Here is a 19279-nt window from a genome sequence, read left to right as displayed (position 1 = left end):
TCATCGTTTCATAACAGAATTAATCCCTCGAGATATCTCATGAACACTCCCAGCATTTTGATTAAACCTTAAACAACCCATTAACCCAGATTTGTATGCCGGACCACCACCGTCGCTGCTTCTAAAGCTAAACGACTGGTTCTTCTTCCTCGTTGTCGCACTACCCTCACTCGCGCTCCGAAACAATAACAAGTTCTTCAAGTTCCACTTATTATACCACGTCAAGTTAGAAGCTTCATCTTTACCGTTTTTCCGGGTATTTAAAACATCAGAGATTCTAAACGGAGATAATGATCGAGAAACCTTGTGTCGGGTGTTGTTTGTAGCTCGGTCTCGTCCCTGCGTGTGTTGTGACATTTGTGGTTGCTCACAAGAGGTTTGTTTTAATGCCTCTGAGAAAGGATCAAAATCCTTGTGTTTATTCCGGGGAGATAAGCGTAATTTTGGTGATTTCGGTGATTTGGGTGAATGTGAATCGTTTGACACATGCAAACGTGGTGGTGGTTTTAAGGGTTTTATTTTTCCGCAGTCGAAGAGCTCGTCGGCTGCAGAGATAGAGTGGCGTTCGAGGTAGCCGAATGCGAAATCTGAGTCGTTTTCGTATTCGTGTTCGTTTTGTTTGGGGATTCCGGGTTTTTCTTCCCAGGTGAAGGGGATGGTGGACTGGGGACTTGACGGGGCGGTGGCGTATGGTGTGGTCGAGGTGCTGTCGAAGTTGAAGCCAGCGGCGGGTGATGGTGAGATCACTTGTACTTCCATGAGAGGAGAAGTGATCAATGAGTATTTAGTGAAATGTTTCACAAGTAAATATGTAGAATTGTAGAAAGAATTAAGAAGTAAGAAATGGACACCAAGTTATGACTACAAGTCTACAACTAAGGTGTGAAAAGATATACTTTTTTTTTGCTTTTTGAATAATGATTATTATGATGAAGAATATGGAAATACCTAAACCACCAGCTACGTTATATAGGATTTTGATATGTTTAAAATGTTGAATGGATTGAAAGATTCTAAAATGTTTGAAATATTCTAAGACCGCCACGTCATCAAGATGGAACGGTTTTAGAGTTTATAGTTGCATAGTTTTGTTGGTCATGCGATTGTGATTCTTTGAGAAAAATTGTTACCGATACGTGTCTTGTTGAGTTGTAGATCCGACATTCTTTAAGTTGAGGTGATTGGTTGAATAACTAACTTGGTATGTGTTTGGTGACAAATATTTTGGTCGATTCATAAAATGATTTATTGACTGATGTATTTTTAAATGAATTTTATTAAGGTTTTATCAATGTTTTTTAATAAAAGTCAAGAAAAAAATATTAGTCATTGATACTTGACATTAGTTTTTTTCATATAGTACAAAAATTGTATGGTATATGAATTTTTTTAGGACTTAAATGCGCTGATACATTGACAAAATTATATATTGTATGAATATACAATTTTTTCATATAATATATAATTTTGTCAATGTATCAGCGCGTAATTTTTTCATATAATATATTTTCGTGTTATAAGTATATTTTGAAATGATATTGAAACTGATTATCCCTTTATTTATTTTTTCTATCATGAATGACGTACAATTGAACTTAATATAATTGTCAAAATTTCTTTAGATAGCTTAAAAGCTTTGATAGATAGCTTAAAAGCTCTGATTCAAATGTTATACTTTTCTATTGTCCAATAAAAATATTATAACATATAAATTATCAAGAGATAAATACCACAAACACGATTTATGCAAAATTTTAATAAAGAATTTAATTTTTTTATGACGTATGAACTTTGAAGTTGTATCATTGGATTCAATTAGGTGTCATTAGGACTCTTTGAAGCAAGATCCACAAGACATGGTTACAACAATTACTTTTGAAATGGCCTTTACACCTTTACTCATGAATGCACTCATTCTCCTTTGTGATTATGGCCGGTGCTCATGCTTTCACTCACTTTTTTACTTATATTATTATTATTTTTTTTATTTTATAGATGTAACGTTATTAGATCTTATTAAATTTACAAGCAAATATTTTTGTTTAATAAAATAATAACATGCATTTGGGAATGCTAACAGGGTAAATCAAAAGCAAGATCCACAATATATTGGAATTCTGTTCATATTCGCGAATTAAGTTTAACAACACATCGAGAGTAAATCAAAATCACACTCGCATTCCTTTTTTGAGCACGAAACTAGAAGCAAAATTACAGAGATACTGGAGGCTTTCCATCCAAAAAAGATGAGAAAACTGCTAGAGCACGTTCAGGCTGATAGCTTGGTACAAAGTGTCCAGCTCCTCTAACGGTCAGAAATGTTAAGTTTTCATATTCAACCACATACCCACCGACCTAATGATGGACAAAATAGTAAAATATAAGCAAATAAACAAATTAAGCACGATGCCTATGCTAGATGAAGTTGTAATTATTAATTTCTGACCTCGCCATTTAAGTACCATGGGTACCATGGTGTCTTAGTCTTTGTATTCAATTTCTTTATTGCATATTGGGTTGTTGTCACGGCCACTCTACTATCGATATCTCCACTACATTTTATAGGATGGTCATATATATTAAAACACATATAAAAGAATAATAACATATTTATTTTTTTGTTTTCCAGTCAAACAAATATTTCATTTAACTGAAATTTGTCACATGTTTGGCATGACAACTAATCAGTGAATTAATTATCTTGTCGTTTTTACATGTAATATAATATAAACATATGTAATAAAATATTTAATATGAAAATCATATGATGGTTGCTTACCTGTAAATCCAAAAACGAATGCCACTCTCCATCAATCGTTGGATGGTCGGTAACATAGTAAATGGTTGATCAGCCCACTTTTTAAATATGCCGTCACTACGTAAAGAAAAAAAACTAGTAAGAACCTTTTTCGATCTATAAACACTTTTCAAAACGTCGTATTAACTCGAAATTCGACAAAATGTTCTTACTTGCAATCTTCCCAATGCCCTGGGAGGCCGGTGAGATTCGCATGGAGCGCCTTTTGGACTCGAGGGATGTTCAAGTAACTTTCAATATAGTCTTGCGTGCATGGATCAAAACCTGTCGTCTACAAAAATTTTAGTCCAAATACGTTCCCAAAGAGTTTTATTAAAATAACAAAGACTATAACATAAAGTTAAGTTACCTTTGTAGATGTTCCATTCAAACACAAGGGAGCATAAATCTCGAAAGGAAAGACATTCCAGACGAGGTAATCCTCTTCGTGAATATAAGCTTTACATATATCTGATAAAACCGAATTCCATGAAAAATCACAATTCTTAATGATCCCGTCATGGATTTCATCAGAAACCATTGAACGAAACCACAAAAAATCATGTTTTCCCTTTTGTTGAGTTTCATAATCAATAAGAGCGTTTCCAATCTTACAAAAAACACCAAGTTTACAACCATAAGTTTATAAAAATATGTTACAAACGTTGGTTTTTAAAAAATATTTATGTTATATTTAACATGCTTACCATAATCCCTTTGAGGTTGATAACGGTGTTATTATCATTCCCGTTGCTTCGAAGGATTAATTGCGCGAGTTGAGGTATGTAATGGCCAGCGTAATTTTCTCCAGTGATGTAAAAATCTCTAGTTTTGTATTCAGGAAACCTCTCTAACCAGTTGATTAAAAATATGTATGAATCTTTTGTTGTTCGCATGTCACCGGGGGCTTTATAGTCGGAGGATTTGTTGGAGTATGAAAATCCAACGCCAGCAGGAGATTCCAAGAATAGCATATTAGCCTCTGCAATTGTTTTCCGTTACAAATTATTGTTTACCTTATTTTAAAAAAACAAATATAGAATCAAATTTTGAATAATAAGGGATAATAGATTACCTTTAATCCAAGAATTTATGTTAATCGATAGAGTTTTGCGGTCTTTATTAACTCGAAATGGGCCAACTTCCATCATTGTTCCACCACCGATTGAAGAACATCCGGGTCCTATAATAAATTTAGTAGTTATGAGAAAGAAAATTATATGAAATTAAAAGATACATAAAAAAAATTAAGATTTGGCTTTTTCGTACCTCCATTAAGCCATAGCACAAGGGGTTTTTCAGAAGATTCGTGTTTTGACTCTGAAAAATAGTAAAACAGAGCTCTGCCATTATGTGAATCAACTGTTACATAACCTGAATATTGGTTAAGTTTGAAATTTTTTGGTTGTCCTGGTAACCTTGAAATCTTGTCATTCTTCTTCAACCCATGTTGTGAGCTTACATGAACAACAAAGTCTGAAGTGGATAAATTTGGACTGTCGTACGTCTGTTTAAGATGTTGTAACTCTTGGAATTTCGAAAGGAGGTCAAATTGATTTCTAACACATTGAACCAAGATCAAAAGAGCAAATTGAATTGAAAACACTAAAGTGGTCTTCATAGTTGATGTTAGATTGTTTATACTTGAGTGAGAACACTTGTATTTGATGTTAATGTTAATTTAAATGTGCTAAAATTCATGTTATAGAAGATTCTTGATGCTATCTAATGACGAAACACATGACTAAGTTTGACCGGAGTGTATCATGTGACTACTAAGATTTTAAGTGATTGTGACAATTCAAATAAATAGAAAAATTTTAACTTTATGCATAATTAATATCTTTTTTATTAAATTGCTTTGGAAGAAAAGGTAAAATATTTTTTGCAATGTAGCTCAAATGTATATCCATGGGTTCTAGAGGTCACAATGAGTTGGCAGGCTGTTGTTGACGCGCTGAAATTGATTTTTATTATAATCCATATATTAAAGCATCAAAACTAGCATGACCCTAACAACCCGTCTATCTAAAGAGGTTTATGTGCTGTAGATGAGACGAAATCGAGTGAAAAACTAGTTCATGTCATAATATAGTGTAGTTCAAACATTATATTTTACTAAACAGTAAATAGTAAATACACTAAATATAGTGTCTAGCTTAAATAATAACTGAATTTCTATAAACTATTATATATTAACCAGTAAATGCACTATAATATTATATTTAGTGTATTCTTCTTTTTTGGGCTTTTCCATATATTGGGCTATTGCATATTAAATCACACTTGATCTTCTTGTGCCAGACTGGGCTTAGTCCATAAAATCAGACTTTCTCTTTCTTGGGAATTGGGATATAATAGTTTTATTTTGAGATGTAAAAAAATTGGTTCGGAAGTGGTTAGCCGGAAACTGAACCAAACTGCCGGTTCTTATAGCGGTTTAGGTATTTTTCAATAAAATCGGTTAAAACCGGTTTAAAACCGACCCAAACCTGTCTGGATCAGTTTGGCTACTTCTATCCTTATAGCAGTTTCTAAACCGAACAGGTTTGACCCAAACCGGTTTGAAATATGCAAAAACCAAACCGGTTCAGTTTGTAAAAAACCGATTTTGTACACCTCTAGTTTTATAATGCTCCTCACTCGCCATAATAAACATTAGTTTGAAATTCGAGATGAGTTTTACATAAATTAACTTTCGATCAAAAACCATGAAGCATCAATTTGAAATTAAGTTAAAAATTAACGGAGTTAAGTTGTTTTTTTAATAAGGGTCTGATAAAAACAAATAGTGTGAAAGATATGACTGGTGACATCAATTTTCAAAGATGATATATTTCCTATAAAATTATGTTATTCCCCGGGATCTCATCTATGTAATTTATATTCTATTTCACTAAAGCATCACATTCACTTATGGTAGTAAAGACAGATTACTTACGGCGTTGGTAATTAAATTTATTTTAAAAAAACATAGCTATTTATGGTGTACATAGATACGTATATATGCTCAAAGAAGCGATAAATATTTACAATTTTATATAACAAGCTTTGAAGTTATATAATAGAAAAAGAAGATGAATACATAATTATAAACTAAAGTTGATTTTCACCCTTTTTTTTTGTTTTGGCAACAGAATATGTACAAAATAAACGTAGCTACGTGCTATAAAGGTATAGAAGATTCGCATAGATATATGCCCTGAAAGCCTTTTTTAGATGTTATATTTTTCTGAATTCTAATGAATTATGTATTGAAAGATGCACTACGAACGTCTTTTTTACAAAGAATAATAAGGGTGATTTATGGTATACATGATTTTTTACTTGCATTGTTAGATTCAATTAGGTGTTAGTGTGTTACACATAGAATTGTCAATTGTGTCTTTAGTACTCTAAAGACTTAACTAAAGTTAAGCATTTTGGTTTAGAAAAATAAAAGGCAAACCCGCTAATGTATTGCATTTTTCTAACGAAACTATGTTTTACTTGTCAAAAGACTGCCCATCAGAAGAGCGTTTGAAACTCTTTTTATGAGCATGAAGCAAGAACCACAATTACATAGAAGCGGGAGGCTTTCCATCCAAAAATGATTTAAAAAGTGCGTAACCACGAGCAGGTTGATAGCTTGGTATGAAGTGCCCAGCTCCTCTGACGGTTAGAAACGTTATGCTTTCATATTCAACCACATATCCTGCGACCTACTCATATGTAAAAGTTATATAGCATGAGCATTTAACGATTAGAACACTATACAAGATTGTTAAAAATTGTAAAATATTAGTATCTAACCTCGCCATTCAAGGACCATGGGTACCATGGTGTCTTGATTTTTGCTTTAAGTTTCTGTAATGCGTATTTGGTTGTAGTCACCGGTACGCTACTATCAGTATCCCCGCTGTATTTTATACGATAGTCATATTAAAGGAGAATACCATAAAACATAATAACATATTTCTAATTTTCTACTAATAAAAATAAAACTGATATATATATATTATAATCTGAAATATGTAGACACCCCCTAATTCTAGGCTTGGCGAGTGGCCTTCAGCCCACCTCAAACGACCCATTAGGGCTAAGCCTGTACTAATTCTATGATATTTACGTAACACTCATACGCGTTTATCTCGTGTGTATACACAATGACTTAACCGTTGTCATTGGCCCCATGGACCTTCTAGCATGATGTCGCAACCTTTATTCCAGCCCAGAAACATAACAATTACACTTTCTCTTAAGTCCTAGCCACCTCATTGGGTTTTCATTAGCAACAAAATGTGTCACATGCGACATGTGTTTTGGATACTTATTTTCATGTCATGGTGTCGATATAACATTATATAAATAAAAATATACATATACCAATACGAAAATCTTTGTATATGATGTATACCTATGAATCCAAAAGCGGATGCCACTCCCCATGAGTCGTTGGATGCTTGGTAAAACAGAAAACGGCTGATCGGTCCAGTTATTATATAGTTGGTCACTGTGAGCACAAAAACAATAGTAAGAACCCATATATTTTAATCTATAGTTATTTCCTTAAAAAAAAAAAAAACAGAAAACTTTATGTGTACTTAGGATTTGAGAAATCGTTCTTACTTGCAGTCTTTCCAAATTCCCGGAAGGCCAGTGAAACCTGCATGGAGCGATTTTCGTACTTGAGGGAGATTCAAGTAACTTTCGATATACTTGTCGGTGCACGGATCAAACTCGGCTGTCTGCTTAGTTAAGATCAAATAGACACGTAAAGATTTAGCTGCTTAAGTTTATACCCCCGTGTATTTTACGGATTTTGTTTAAACTTGGCCTTTCACGGATTTTAAAAACGACGTGTTTTGATTCAAACTTGGCCGATTTCAACGGGTTTTCCCCAAACTTGTTTGGAATTATAGTAATAATAATAATAATAATAATAGTAGTAGTAGTAGTAAAAACAACAACAACAATAAAAGAACATAACTTGAGTTAAGGTTACCTTAGCAGCTGTTCCATTTAAACATAAGGGAGCATAGATATCGTAAGGATAGAGCTGCCCGATCATTTTATACTCTTCATCAGCATAAGCCTGGCATGCTTTGGTTGTGGTTCCGTTCCATGAAAAGTCGCAGTTTTTAACGATTCCATCATGGATTTCATCGGAAATCATTGAACGATACCACCAGAAATCATGGGTTCCTTTTTCTTGAATTTCATCATCAACATACGCATTTCCAATCTAGTAACCATGTAAGAAGTTATAAAAATAAGATTTTTTTTCTAATAGTAAACAAGTTTCCTGAACGTCTTAGTGTTAACTTTCTCTTAAATGTAACACTAGTTAAAGTTGTGTTATGACCACATAAGTTATAAACAAAATTTCTCTATGTTATAACCATAAAGTTATAAAACCAACTTTCCTAAATATTTTACTAAATAACTTTTCCTTTTAAGTTAATACTGATTAAAGTTGATCACACTTACCGCAATTCCTTTCAAGTTGATGACGGTATGTTTACTGTTTTTGTTTTGTTGAAGGATTAACTCGGCGAGTTGAGGTATGTAATGGCCTGCGTAGCTTTCTCCGGTGATGTAAAAATCTCTAGTTTTGTATTCAGGAAACCTCTCCAACCAGTTGATTAAAAATGTATATGAATCCTTTGTAGTTTGTATATCTCCGGTTTTGTAGTCGGAGGATGTGTTGGAGTATGAAAATCCAACGCCAGCAGGAGATTCCAAGAATAAAATATTAGCCGCTGCATTAGTTTTAGTCATGGTCACTTTGTAAGGTTTACAGTAATAATTATTTTTGCAATAATATATGCACACATTAATTGTGAATTTAATTTTTGTTTAGCTTGTCGTCTACATTCAGGCAATTTGTTCTTTTGTAGATGAGAAGTCAAATATTGAATATTTGTATAATGAAAATGATTAAAAGAAAGAATGTTGGTTTTTTTTAAAGCAATGTGTTAATGGTTTATACAACACAAAAGAGTACATTAAAACCTAAAAGAAGCCCAACTATACCTTTCTTATAAAAATGCAAAATATACAATCAAATTTTGGTAAGTAACAAGAAGTAGTTTACCTTTATTCCAAGAATAATTGTTTACTGATAGAGTTTTACCATCTTTATTAACTCGATACGGACCAAGTTCCATCATTGCCCCGCCTCCAAGTGAAGAACATCCGGGTCCTAAGATAAATTTAATAGTTAATATAAAATAAAAAGATACAATCGAAACTCCATAAATTAATTTGGAGAATTCCGTACCTCCATTAAGCCATAACACAAGAGGTTTTTTAGAAGCTTGGGTTGTTGACTCCACAAAATAATAAAATAGTGCTTTACCATGATTTGGGTCAATTGTTACATAACCTGAATACTGATTAAATATGGGTAGTCTTGGTTGTCCGGGTAATCTTGAAATTTTATCAGCAGCCTTCAACCCATCTTGTGAGTCTACGCGAACAATAAAATCATCATCTGTCAAGTTGGGACTGTCATACGTCTTATGTTTAAGACGTTGAACCTTTAAAAATTTTGACAGGGTGTCAATTTGATTCCCACCGCAATGAGCCAAAACCAAGAGACAAAGTTGAATTAAAAACACTAAAGCGATCTTCATAGTCATGTTCGATTTTCTTATACTTGACTGTGAGCACTTGTGATGAAACTTCAACAATCTATAACCTGAATTTATAGAATTTTAAATAAAACAATAAATAAGTAAAATAAAAATGATTGTATCATATTATAGATGGAATTCAGTTAAATGGTAATATTATTCCTTTGTGTACAGATGGATTAGATGGAATTCAGTTAAATGGTAATATTTTTCCTCTGTACAGATGGATTTCAATTAAATGCTGAAATTAATTATAGAAAATACAAGTAAATTAAAATAACATGACTATAAATTATATAGTATTTTTTTCAAAAAAAAAGTATAGTTGGAAATAAATCATTTACTAAATAAGTTTGGTTGAAAAGTTATTTATTAAAATGGGTAAATAACTTTATTAATCAAACATAATTACTAGTCATTATTATTAACTTTGTTTTTGTATTTTCATGTGATGCCTTTTCACTAAATATATTTTTTTATTTTCGAATTATAATAACTTTTTATAGAATTCAACGACCGTATTAAGAGAAATCAGTTCGGCTATAAAGCAAAAAAGGTTATTTTGTGGTGTCTTGTTGACCATTTGCAAAAATGATATCACAATACAGAAGGTTACCTAGATTTGGCAGAAATAGCCCAAATTTTATAGAGATGTAAGCTTTTTAGATGTGAGGTATTGGGTTCAATATTAAGGGGAAAGTTGATCTAATTAGTAGTTTGTAGAGATAGGTATAACATTTACCGTTCAAGAACATATAATTTGGCGTGGACGGTGCGGCTCAATATGAATAAGGTAGGCTGGTAGGTGTCTAAAATATTACTCTTCACGGGATATAAGTATGAAGAATATAAGAATTGATCAACCACATTTTGTCTACTACAATTAGACGTATAAATACAAGAACGAAAAGCTAACTCTAAGGAATACAAGCTAATTTTAAGGAATATATTTAATTACAAATATATGTAAGACTATAATGTGGGAGACAATCACTCAAATGATTTTGACTGATTAGTGTGATGGACTTGATTTTCTTTCTTTGATCATCTTATATTATACCGTTTTCCTTAATAATAAGCGGGTTAAACACTAAGTATAGAACATTTAAGCTTTAATTTTTAAAGTTACACCAATGAAATTACAGTACGACCCATCACTTCTTCATAGGATCAATTTCGTGTTTAGAAGATACATTGCACCATCATTTTTCAGAAATATTACGTAAAATAATAAACTTAATTAATTAATTGCTGATTATTAACTATTACCGTTTGGGTCTTTGCTTGAGTAAAGAAAGCTTTCTACGAAGCCGGATAAAATATAGAATTCTACAATAGAACAATGAACATTAACTTTATTTACCAAAAATACGATTTAATTAATTAACATAAAAGATTTTTATGGACCTATGTATTTAATTTTAGGGATAAGTAAATTCGATAGATTTACCAAAAATATGATTTAATTAATTAACATAAAAGATGTTTATGGAACTATGTATTTAATTTTAGGGATACGTAAATTCTATAGATTGGTACTATCATCGGTGCATAATCGTATCAAGTTGAGTTTTCGGTATCGCTATTTCTCGAATTTTGCATAAAATAACGGTACCGAACCGAACATTACGGTACCGATACCAAAATTTGCGATTTTGATACCGGTACCATAAGATCTCATCCCTATTAAATTTAGTCCCGTAAATAAAGAAATAGCTTATAACTAATAGTTTTCCATATTCTATAATCATTCACCGATTATCAATTAACTTCATTTACCAACAATATGATTAAATAGATAAATTTATACTTTATTTATCTTTGAAAATGATTTTTAACACACTGAAGAGTCTTACGATTTGGACCATAGCCCCCACTTAGTGATTGATTTATAAAAACAGGTTCCTCTTCTCAAATAAAACATCCATACATAAGAAGTATTAATTTCAGGTTAAGGTTAATTTCAAAATATTAAAGAAGTTCGATTTGTACCTGGCTTCTGTGAAGGTGGCCGGGTAACCCGAATGAAACACCAGCAACAGTAAAGTGTTATAAAATGAGCCTAATAACTAATGAATATGAAAAAAATACATGTGTGCAAATGAGATACAAGAAGGAATTTATAGGAGTAGCAAAGGTAATTATTCCATAACTCCAACAACCATTTAGATAATATGATAATCTCTACGTCAAATATATCTCTAATGAAGTTTATCTATACAATTGTTGATAATCAAATTAATATATTAAATAACACTAATCAAATAAACCAAAAATGGAATGTAATATTATGGCACGACAACTTCCCGAATAATAATATATACCACCAAAATATATAATTAACTGTTAAAACACACTTCATTTTCATGCTATAATAAATAAATAATGGATTCGATCAAAAATGAGGTAACTCACGACCTCAATCTTTTCTCACGTTTTTACAAAAACGGCCACATCCAAAGACCCATCGGCACCCCATTGTCCCTCAGTCCAACGATCCTAAAACTGGGCTAAACCTGGAGCCAATATTGAACACAACATTTGGGTTCGGGCTGGTTTGGAAGAGTTTGGGATGGGTTTGAAGATTGTGGGTATGGCGTTGGTTCACCCGTATTTTGAGTTTGATGAGGTTGAGTAAATTATGGATGTATATTTGTCCGGGTTTGGGTCAGGTTGATCACACATAGGTTAGATACATGGTTGTCTCTGAGGATGCGGGGCCCCGCAAAGGCCCTGTGCAAAGAAAAAAATTGGGCCCTTTTTTTTTAAACGACCAACTAAGTAACTCCAGGTACTCCGTACGCGGCCTCCATTGGCTAAAGGTAGCCCGAGCCGGCTACGAGTCCGGACGGACGGAGCCCCTAGCGGTCCACCAATTGAGGGATTCCTCGGATAAAACCCAACCCCCACTCCCGCTAAGCCGCACGACAGCGATGAGCCGGTAAAACCGAGTGAGATCAGGACTTGAACCCTGACAAGCCAGTGTATCCCTCATATCTCCCATATAAATTGGGCCCTTTACATTTAAGTTTTTAAAAAGAAACAAAAAAAAATGCTAGGATTAGTCTATTTGGACAAAAAGACTAATACTTTTTGCTTTTTGAGTTGCACGAAATTGGAGTTTTATAAATTTAGTTATGGGTTTTTGCTTTAAAAACTATGTATTATATATATATACTAGATTTTATCCTTCGTATTACGGGGGTTGTTTTACATTATTCTTTTTTAATATATATATATATAAATATCTAATAAATTTGCGGGTTTCACCATACGCATTTTAGTTTATACAAGGTAACACGTTCTTCAATGTTGTCACACCCCGACCAAAGGCGGCGGAACATGCCGAGGTGTAACGATTGTCCATAAGCACGTGACACTAATTAAAGTGATAGTATTTAATAAACTCATTTCATTTCACAACATCGAAAATGTCACATAACAATTATCCATAAAATAATCATAAACAAGATATCACAAAATATGGCAAATTTGATATTGTTCATTTTTACTATATATCCTAAGGTCTTTGATGTCGTTTTCTTCACAATCATAAATCAACCAAGATGCAAACCTGCAACATTTCATAAAATAAAGTTTGTTAAAACAAAGGTTGGTGAGCAATTCATAAGTTTAATCATATTAGTATATAATAAAGATAGCCATAAAACTTGCATACGAAACGATAAATAAAAGTGATAATTTGGATAAATATATATCGCTAAACACATTAGCGACACCTAGCTATAAGAGGATGCCAAATAGTCTAGGATTTTATAGTTATCGTTAATTGCATTACGTTAACGACACCTTGCTATAAGGGGATGCCAAATAGTCTAGGATTTTATAGTTCCACCAACTAAAAGCGATAAAAACATAGGCATATAAGCATAGAACACCAAATCGAGCAATTATTTAGGTAAAGTATACAACTACGTTTGTGGTTTAAGATTCAAATATAAAGCATTTTGTTGAATAAGTATGAAATGTCACCCCCAAAATAAAAGATGGAAAATGGGGTATGAAGTACTCACATTCAAGTAGTAAACTGGAAAGATGATAATTTGGAGATTTGTCAGAACGACGAGTTTAACGCACAATGCCTAAAAAGAAAAGAAGTCTTGAATTTAGAAAGGTTGTCTAGAAGGTTTTTAAACAAAATAAATGTTGAGAAATGTAAATAATTAAAGTTCAAGGTTTTAAAATGTAACTATTTAAGAATTTATAACAATAACCCTTTAAAAATGTAAGTTTGCTCGAAACCGGGTTAAAGTATCTAACCTTAATATTTACTCAACCTATGTTAAGTAATAAGGTGGGTAAAATGCAAGAATGCAAATCCCTTTGGAATAAAGATACTAAAACGGTTTTTTTTATCGAGTGTTCGGGTTGTCGGTTCGGGTCTTGATAACTGGTCAAACCCAAAGTCAACTTTCCAAAATATTGAATGTTATGAGATAACTCAATAAAATTTAATAAGACTTAACCAAGTATGTAGTTCAATTGTTTTAGAACTAACAACGCACGTTAAGCGAGTGTTCGGTTTTGTCGGTCCAAACTTTGTTATGAGATCAAGTTGGATCCAACATTTCCAAGTACTTAAGAAAATATTTAAAAATCAATTTGTAACTATTTTTAAAGAAATATACAAGTCTTGATGGCTAAAAAGACACACTTGTGTGTCTTAAGCGAGTAAGAATCGGTTTGGTTCGGTTTCCATCTCACAACAAGTTTATAGATGGTTTCCACATGTCCAAACACTAAAGAACTTGTATAATAATGTACAAATAAAAAGTACTTTAAGTTTTACAACCAAAAGTTAACAATAAAGTTTTTAAACAAAAGTTCGGTTTTCGGTTCGGATCGTGTTTCGGGTTAAGACCGAGGTAAGATTCTACAAACCCATAACCATAGAATTTGTAAAAATGATTTTAGAAACTTAGATCTAACAATAAGTATGTTTAAACAATTATTTAACAAAACTAGTAACAAAGTTTGGTTTACGGTTTAGAGCTATTTACGGTTAAACGGAAGCATAGACTCTTAAAAACCCATAACCATGGAACTTGTAAACATGACCAACAAACTAAAATAAGCAAGATTAATATGTATGAACAAGTTATATAGATGTATATATATCAAGGACACGAAGTCCTCCATGAAGCCTTGTCTTATGAGGTTCGAAACCTCACCGACCAGAATTGGAGAAGTAACTACCAAAGGTAAACAAGGGGTGTATATTATATATATGTTGCACAACCATAAACAAGTATTAATAAGGCTACATAAACTAATTAAGACGAAAGACTAAAAACCTTCAAGAACACTTAAGAAGATAACCTTAAATCTTTTATGTTTGAGAGAGTTTTTTTTTTTTTTTTTTGGAGTTGTAGCAAGAGAAAATGAAGATGAAAGGTGATGTATATATAGGGTAATTTTGGTGGTCAAATATGGGTGTGAGACACAAGAGTTTTCATGCAAAATGGATCAAAACAAAAACACAAAACAACAAAAAAAATAAATAAATAATAAATAAAAATAAATAAATAAATAAAAATGGAGATTTGTTTGTTGATAAACTGTAAATATAGGGTAATCCTGTGTAGGTGGTATTTTGAAGTGTGTATGTATAATTTATATAAATATTTTGAAATTAAAAATAAAATAAAAAAATAGAGATTTGTTTGTTGATAAACTGTAAATAAGATGTAAATAGGTTTATGTGTAGGATATGCTGTATAACGTGTAAGATGTTTTGCTTAATGTGTAGGATATGTTTTATGATGTGTAGGATATTAGTTTACATACACAAAATTAGTTTTGTCTACACTATATTAGATATGTCAACGCTACATTAATTATGACTACACAATATTAAAAGTGTGCATATACTACATTAGATATTTCTATACTACACTACACTAATTATAACTACACAACATTTTAAAGTGCGCTTACAACACATTACGTAGCTACATCTACATTACTTAGAAAATAATAATAATAATAATAATAATAATAATAATAATAACAACAACATTAATTAGTCATTTACAGAATAAAATGATTTTAGATCAAATAGATTATAATGGTTCAATTTTATATGAAACAAAAAATAATAATAATAGTTTGTAACTTACCATTTGCTAGTAACTTATCATTAATTATTAAACCATTAATGAGTATGAGTTACAAAATAAAATACTTTATGTTTCACTAATATATCCTTGCATATAAATAATCAAAACATAAAACAGAAATTATGTGATTGGTTAGAATCTCTTCTCGCGTTTTCTCGCAATAAGAAACACTTCTGAAATGAACAATGTGATTGGTCATTAACGAAAGTGGCATTTTTGCAATTAATAAGAATTTATTATAAGGATTATTTTAATTAAAAAGGGTAATGTGGTAACTTGTTTAACACAATTAAAATAAAAGAATAGTATAACTCCAATGTTCCTTGTTAAAAGCCTCAACCGTTAATTTTCATTAAATTGATAATTAATTGAATTCAATTCATTTGTGATTTATTTAATTTTCTTTTACTTTATCTATTATTATGATAGTCTTTTTTCTTGTTTTTTTAGTGTTCTTTTTTCCAGACTAGCTTGCATATTGCATATATGTATAGTGTTTGTGATATAAAAATTTGTGTAGGATCCATATATATAATGTGTATATGATAGATACACGTACAATGTTTATGATATAAAAATTTATGTAGGATCCATATATTATTGTTTAATGTAATAAAAATAAAGTTTATTTTGTAGTATGTAGTTTCATATATGTACTGTGTAGGTGGTATTTTAATTGTGTATGTCTAATTTTTATCTTTATAGGTTCATTTATGTACTATGTGCTGTGTAAGTTCGTATATGTACTGTGTAGGTTTGTATATATACTGTGTATATGGTATTTCAAATTGTGTATGTACAAATTTTTATTATATGTATGTTCATTTATATACAGTGTATGTTTATATATGTACTGTGTATGTGTAATTTTTTGTATCGTATGTAGGTTCATTTATGTACTGCATACGTTCGTATATATACTTTGTCGGTGGTATTTCTAATTGTGTGTGTGTGCATTTATATTCAGGTGTAGGTTCATTTATGTACTATGTAGGTTCATTTAATTACTCTGTGTAATTATCAGCGCTATGAATTTTGAAACTATTATATGGACAAATATATGAAATTCAAATTAGGAGAATAAAAAAATAATATGGATTAATCGACAACATTGAATTTGACTAAAAAATCAAGAATTCAACATTGGTTGATTTAACTATATATTAAAAAATATAAAAAAATTGTAACTTCTCCATAAATTATGACCTACCAAATATGAAAAAACACATGATCTTTTACTATAACACCCTTGCCATTAAATAAATGATAAAGTAAAAGAAAAAAAATATGATTGGTCGAATTCATTTATCGCACTTCTCGCAATAAGAAACACTTCTGAAATGAACCTAATCCTATATATATATATATATAGGATTAGGTTCATTTCAGAAATGATTTTTATAGCGAGAAATGATCTCAACCATTAGATTATTAATCAGTGGTTGAAACATTATTGCATTTATTGTAATTAATAAAATTTGAAAGATATTAAAATAAATATGAAAAGGTTAGTTTAGGTAAAATAAAATAATTAATTATTTAATTTATCTCATCTATCCCTAAATAAAAGCTCAAAGCATAGATATCCAAAAGTTATAATTTGTAAGTTATAATTTATTTATTTCATTATATGTTAGTGTAAGATCTAATTTTGTTTTTTTTTCACCAATAAACAACTTTTAATTTATAAGATTTAAGTAAAATAGTATCTTCATCATTGATTACTCTTTTGAAAAAAAAAAATAAATTGAATATTTGTTAGACGGAAAAGAAATATGTACGAAGAAATTGAAAATGTGTAGGAAAAAAAATAAGTTGTGTATGAGAAAATTAAAGATGTGTAGGCATAAATTAAATATGCGTAGGAAAAAATTGAAGATGTAGGAATAAATTAAATATGCGTAGGAAAAAATTGAAGATGTGTAGGACGAAAAAAAAGTGTACGACGAATGTAGATGTGTAGGAAAAAATATATTGTGTATGAGAAAATTAAATGTGTGTAGAAAAAAATTAAGATGTGTATGAGAAAATTAATGTTGTGTAGGAAGAAATTGAATATGCGTAGAAAACAATTGAAGATAATGTAGTTGTTTAGAAAAAAAATATGGAATAAAATGTGTGTAGGAAAAAAAATTAAGATGTGTATGAGAAAATTAATGATCTATAGGAAGAAATTGAATATGCGTAGGAAACAATTGAAGATGTGTAGGACGAAAAGCATAGGTGCGAATAAATTGAAAATGGGTAGGAAAAAAAATTAAGACATGTATGAAAAAATTAAATATATGTATGAAAATTTTGAAGAGGTGTAGGAAAAAATTATAGTTGTGTAGGGTGAACTCAAGAGATAGGGTAAAAAAGATAAATTTATTGTATTATAGATTTATTGATTTTTTAAATCTTTAGTTATTGTGATTAGATTAATATATTAGTTAGAAATGTAACTCATGTGGTTTAATTATATATATTAATTAGATAGAGAATACATTTATATTACTTTAATACCCTTTTCATATTTTTAATGATGGAAGATTGAAAATTAGATGAGTGGCCTAGAATGACTTCCCGCACTTCTCACTGTAACTTGACTTCTCACAAGATCCATCCCCTATATATATATATAGGGGAAGTATAAAATGAAAACCCACTTGAGTTGTGAAAACCCTATGTAACATCGTTTTTTTTGTTACACACGTAATATGTGTTATTACAATTAATACAAAATATCGAAAAATCAAAAAAACATTTTTTTGCTATTTTTTAATATTTTTTTACTAATTTGTATATATGTTTTCAGGAGAGAGAAAATGTTATGTATATGTTTACATTTTTTATTAACTTTAATTGTGGAGCATAAGATTTAAACTTTAATTAAAAACATGTTGTTGAGAATGAGTTTCTAGAGTTTTCACAACTCAAGTGGGTTTTTATTTTAACCTAACCCTATATATATATATATATATATGTGGGATGGATCATGCGAGAAGTGATATTATAACGAGAAGTGCGAGAAGTCAATCTCAACCATTGATTATCTTTGATTTGTTCAATGCATTAATTACTCTAATTACTCCTAAAATATTTTCCACATTAAATCTTATAGAAGGTTACAAATTTGAATTTTCTATTACCTACATATAAAATGTATATGTAGGTGAATTATATAAAATTGATCACCTATACAAGTAACATAATAATCTAAACATAGCCCATATTCAATCATGCAAATTGTTAGTTATTTTTATTTTTATAAAAATGTAACTCGTATTTATTAACATAACTTATTTTCTCCTACACTAATTTTGTTTCTTTTATTTTTCACCAACACATAGCTAATATTTACCTACATATATATCGTATTCACCTACACAGCTTGCTAGTTTATTTTATTTTCACCTACATATAAATAATATTCATCTACACATAACTCGTATTTGCCTACACATAAAAGATAGATTATAAAATAATTAAAATTATAAAAAAAATATTACATTGCAAATATTTTACAAGTTTAGGTTAACACTATTAATTGTATGTGATATCATGAACAAGGTTTATTTGTGTAGGTTAATATTCTGATATGTGTAGGTAAATACAAATTGGTAGGCTATAACTTGAAGCAAATTTGTATACGTAGGTTATTATTGTGATTTGTGTAGGTTAACATGAACTAGTTATGTGCATGTATATATAAATATTGTGATCTGTGTAGATGATAACATGAA

At 30.6% G+C, this 19279-nt stretch overlaps 3 protein-coding genes across 3 annotated transcripts; all 3 read right to left on the bottom strand.

Moving 5' to 3' along the window:
* LOC143621591 (uncharacterized) lies at nucleotides 1-759 on the bottom strand. Its single transcript, XM_077092958.1, has one exon. The coding sequence runs from the start codon at nucleotides 757-759 to the stop codon at nucleotides 1-3; it is 759 nt and encodes a 252-aa protein (XP_076949073.1).
* A 1387-nt stretch (nucleotides 760-2146) lies between these two features.
* Nucleotides 2147-4420, bottom strand: LOC143621621 (serine carboxypeptidase 1-like). Its single transcript, XM_077092982.1, has 8 exons — nucleotides 4067-4420; nucleotides 3873-3980; nucleotides 3505-3779; nucleotides 3168-3407; nucleotides 2971-3089; nucleotides 2780-2875; nucleotides 2447-2552; nucleotides 2147-2355 (listed from the first exon to the last, which is right to left on the bottom strand). Exons 1-8 carry the CDS (start codon nucleotides 4416-4418, stop codon nucleotides 2212-2214), a joined length of 1440 nt encoding a protein of 479 aa, XP_076949097.1. The 5' UTR covers nucleotides 4419-4420; the 3' UTR covers nucleotides 2147-2211.
* Nucleotides 4421-6323: 1903 nt separating this feature from the next.
* Nucleotides 6324-9623, bottom strand: LOC143621620 (serine carboxypeptidase 1-like). Its single transcript, XM_077092980.1, has 8 exons — nucleotides 9060-9623; nucleotides 8874-8981; nucleotides 8267-8538; nucleotides 7782-8021; nucleotides 7406-7524; nucleotides 7194-7289; nucleotides 6590-6695; nucleotides 6324-6498 (listed from the first exon to the last, which is right to left on the bottom strand). The coding sequence occupies exons 1-8, from the start codon at nucleotides 9418-9420 to the stop codon at nucleotides 6355-6357; spliced, it is 1446 nt and encodes a 481-aa protein (XP_076949095.1). The 5' UTR covers nucleotides 9421-9623; the 3' UTR covers nucleotides 6324-6354.
* Nucleotides 9624-19279: the final 9656 nt, after the last annotated feature.

This window comes from Bidens hawaiensis, unplaced genomic scaffold (genome assembly GCF_021521415.1).
Source record: "Bidens hawaiensis isolate Kalapana, Puna unplaced genomic scaffold, B.hawaiensis_p1.1 tig00002922_1, whole genome shotgun sequence".
Taxonomy (NCBI): domain Eukaryota; kingdom Viridiplantae; phylum Streptophyta; class Magnoliopsida; order Asterales; family Asteraceae; genus Bidens; species Bidens hawaiensis.
This window is presented reverse-complemented; position numbering and strand designations above follow the sequence as displayed.

Bases quoted from the DNA above. Each gene is read 5' to 3' on its own strand.
- LOC143621620 (XM_077092980.1), bottom strand. From the start codon at position 9,420: ATGACTATGAAGATCGCTTTAGTGTTTTTAATTCAACTTTGTCTCTTG. The intron at 6,696-7,193 runs GTATACATCATA...TATAAAATACAG, and splicing joins ATCCGCTTTTGGATTCATAG to CGGGGATACTGATAGTAGCG. The intron at 6,499-6,589 runs GTTAGATACTAA...ACATATGAGTAG, and splicing joins CATGGTCCTTGAATGGCGAG to GTCGCAGGATATGTGGTTGA.
- LOC143621621 (XM_077092982.1), bottom strand. From the start codon at position 4,418: ATGAAGACCACTTTAGTGTTTTCAATTCAATTTGCTCTTTTGATCTTG. The intron at 3,981-4,066 runs GTACGAAAAAGC...AATTTATTATAG, and splicing joins TGTGCTATGGCTTAATGGAG to GACCCGGATGTTCTTCAATC. The intron at 2,553-2,779 runs GTAAGCAACCAT...TATAAAATGTAG, and splicing joins ATTCGTTTTTGGATTTACAG to TGGAGATATCGATAGTAGAG.
- LOC143621591 (XM_077092958.1), bottom strand. From the start codon at position 759: ATGGAAGTACAAGTGATCTCACCATCACCCGCCGCTGGCTTCAACTTC.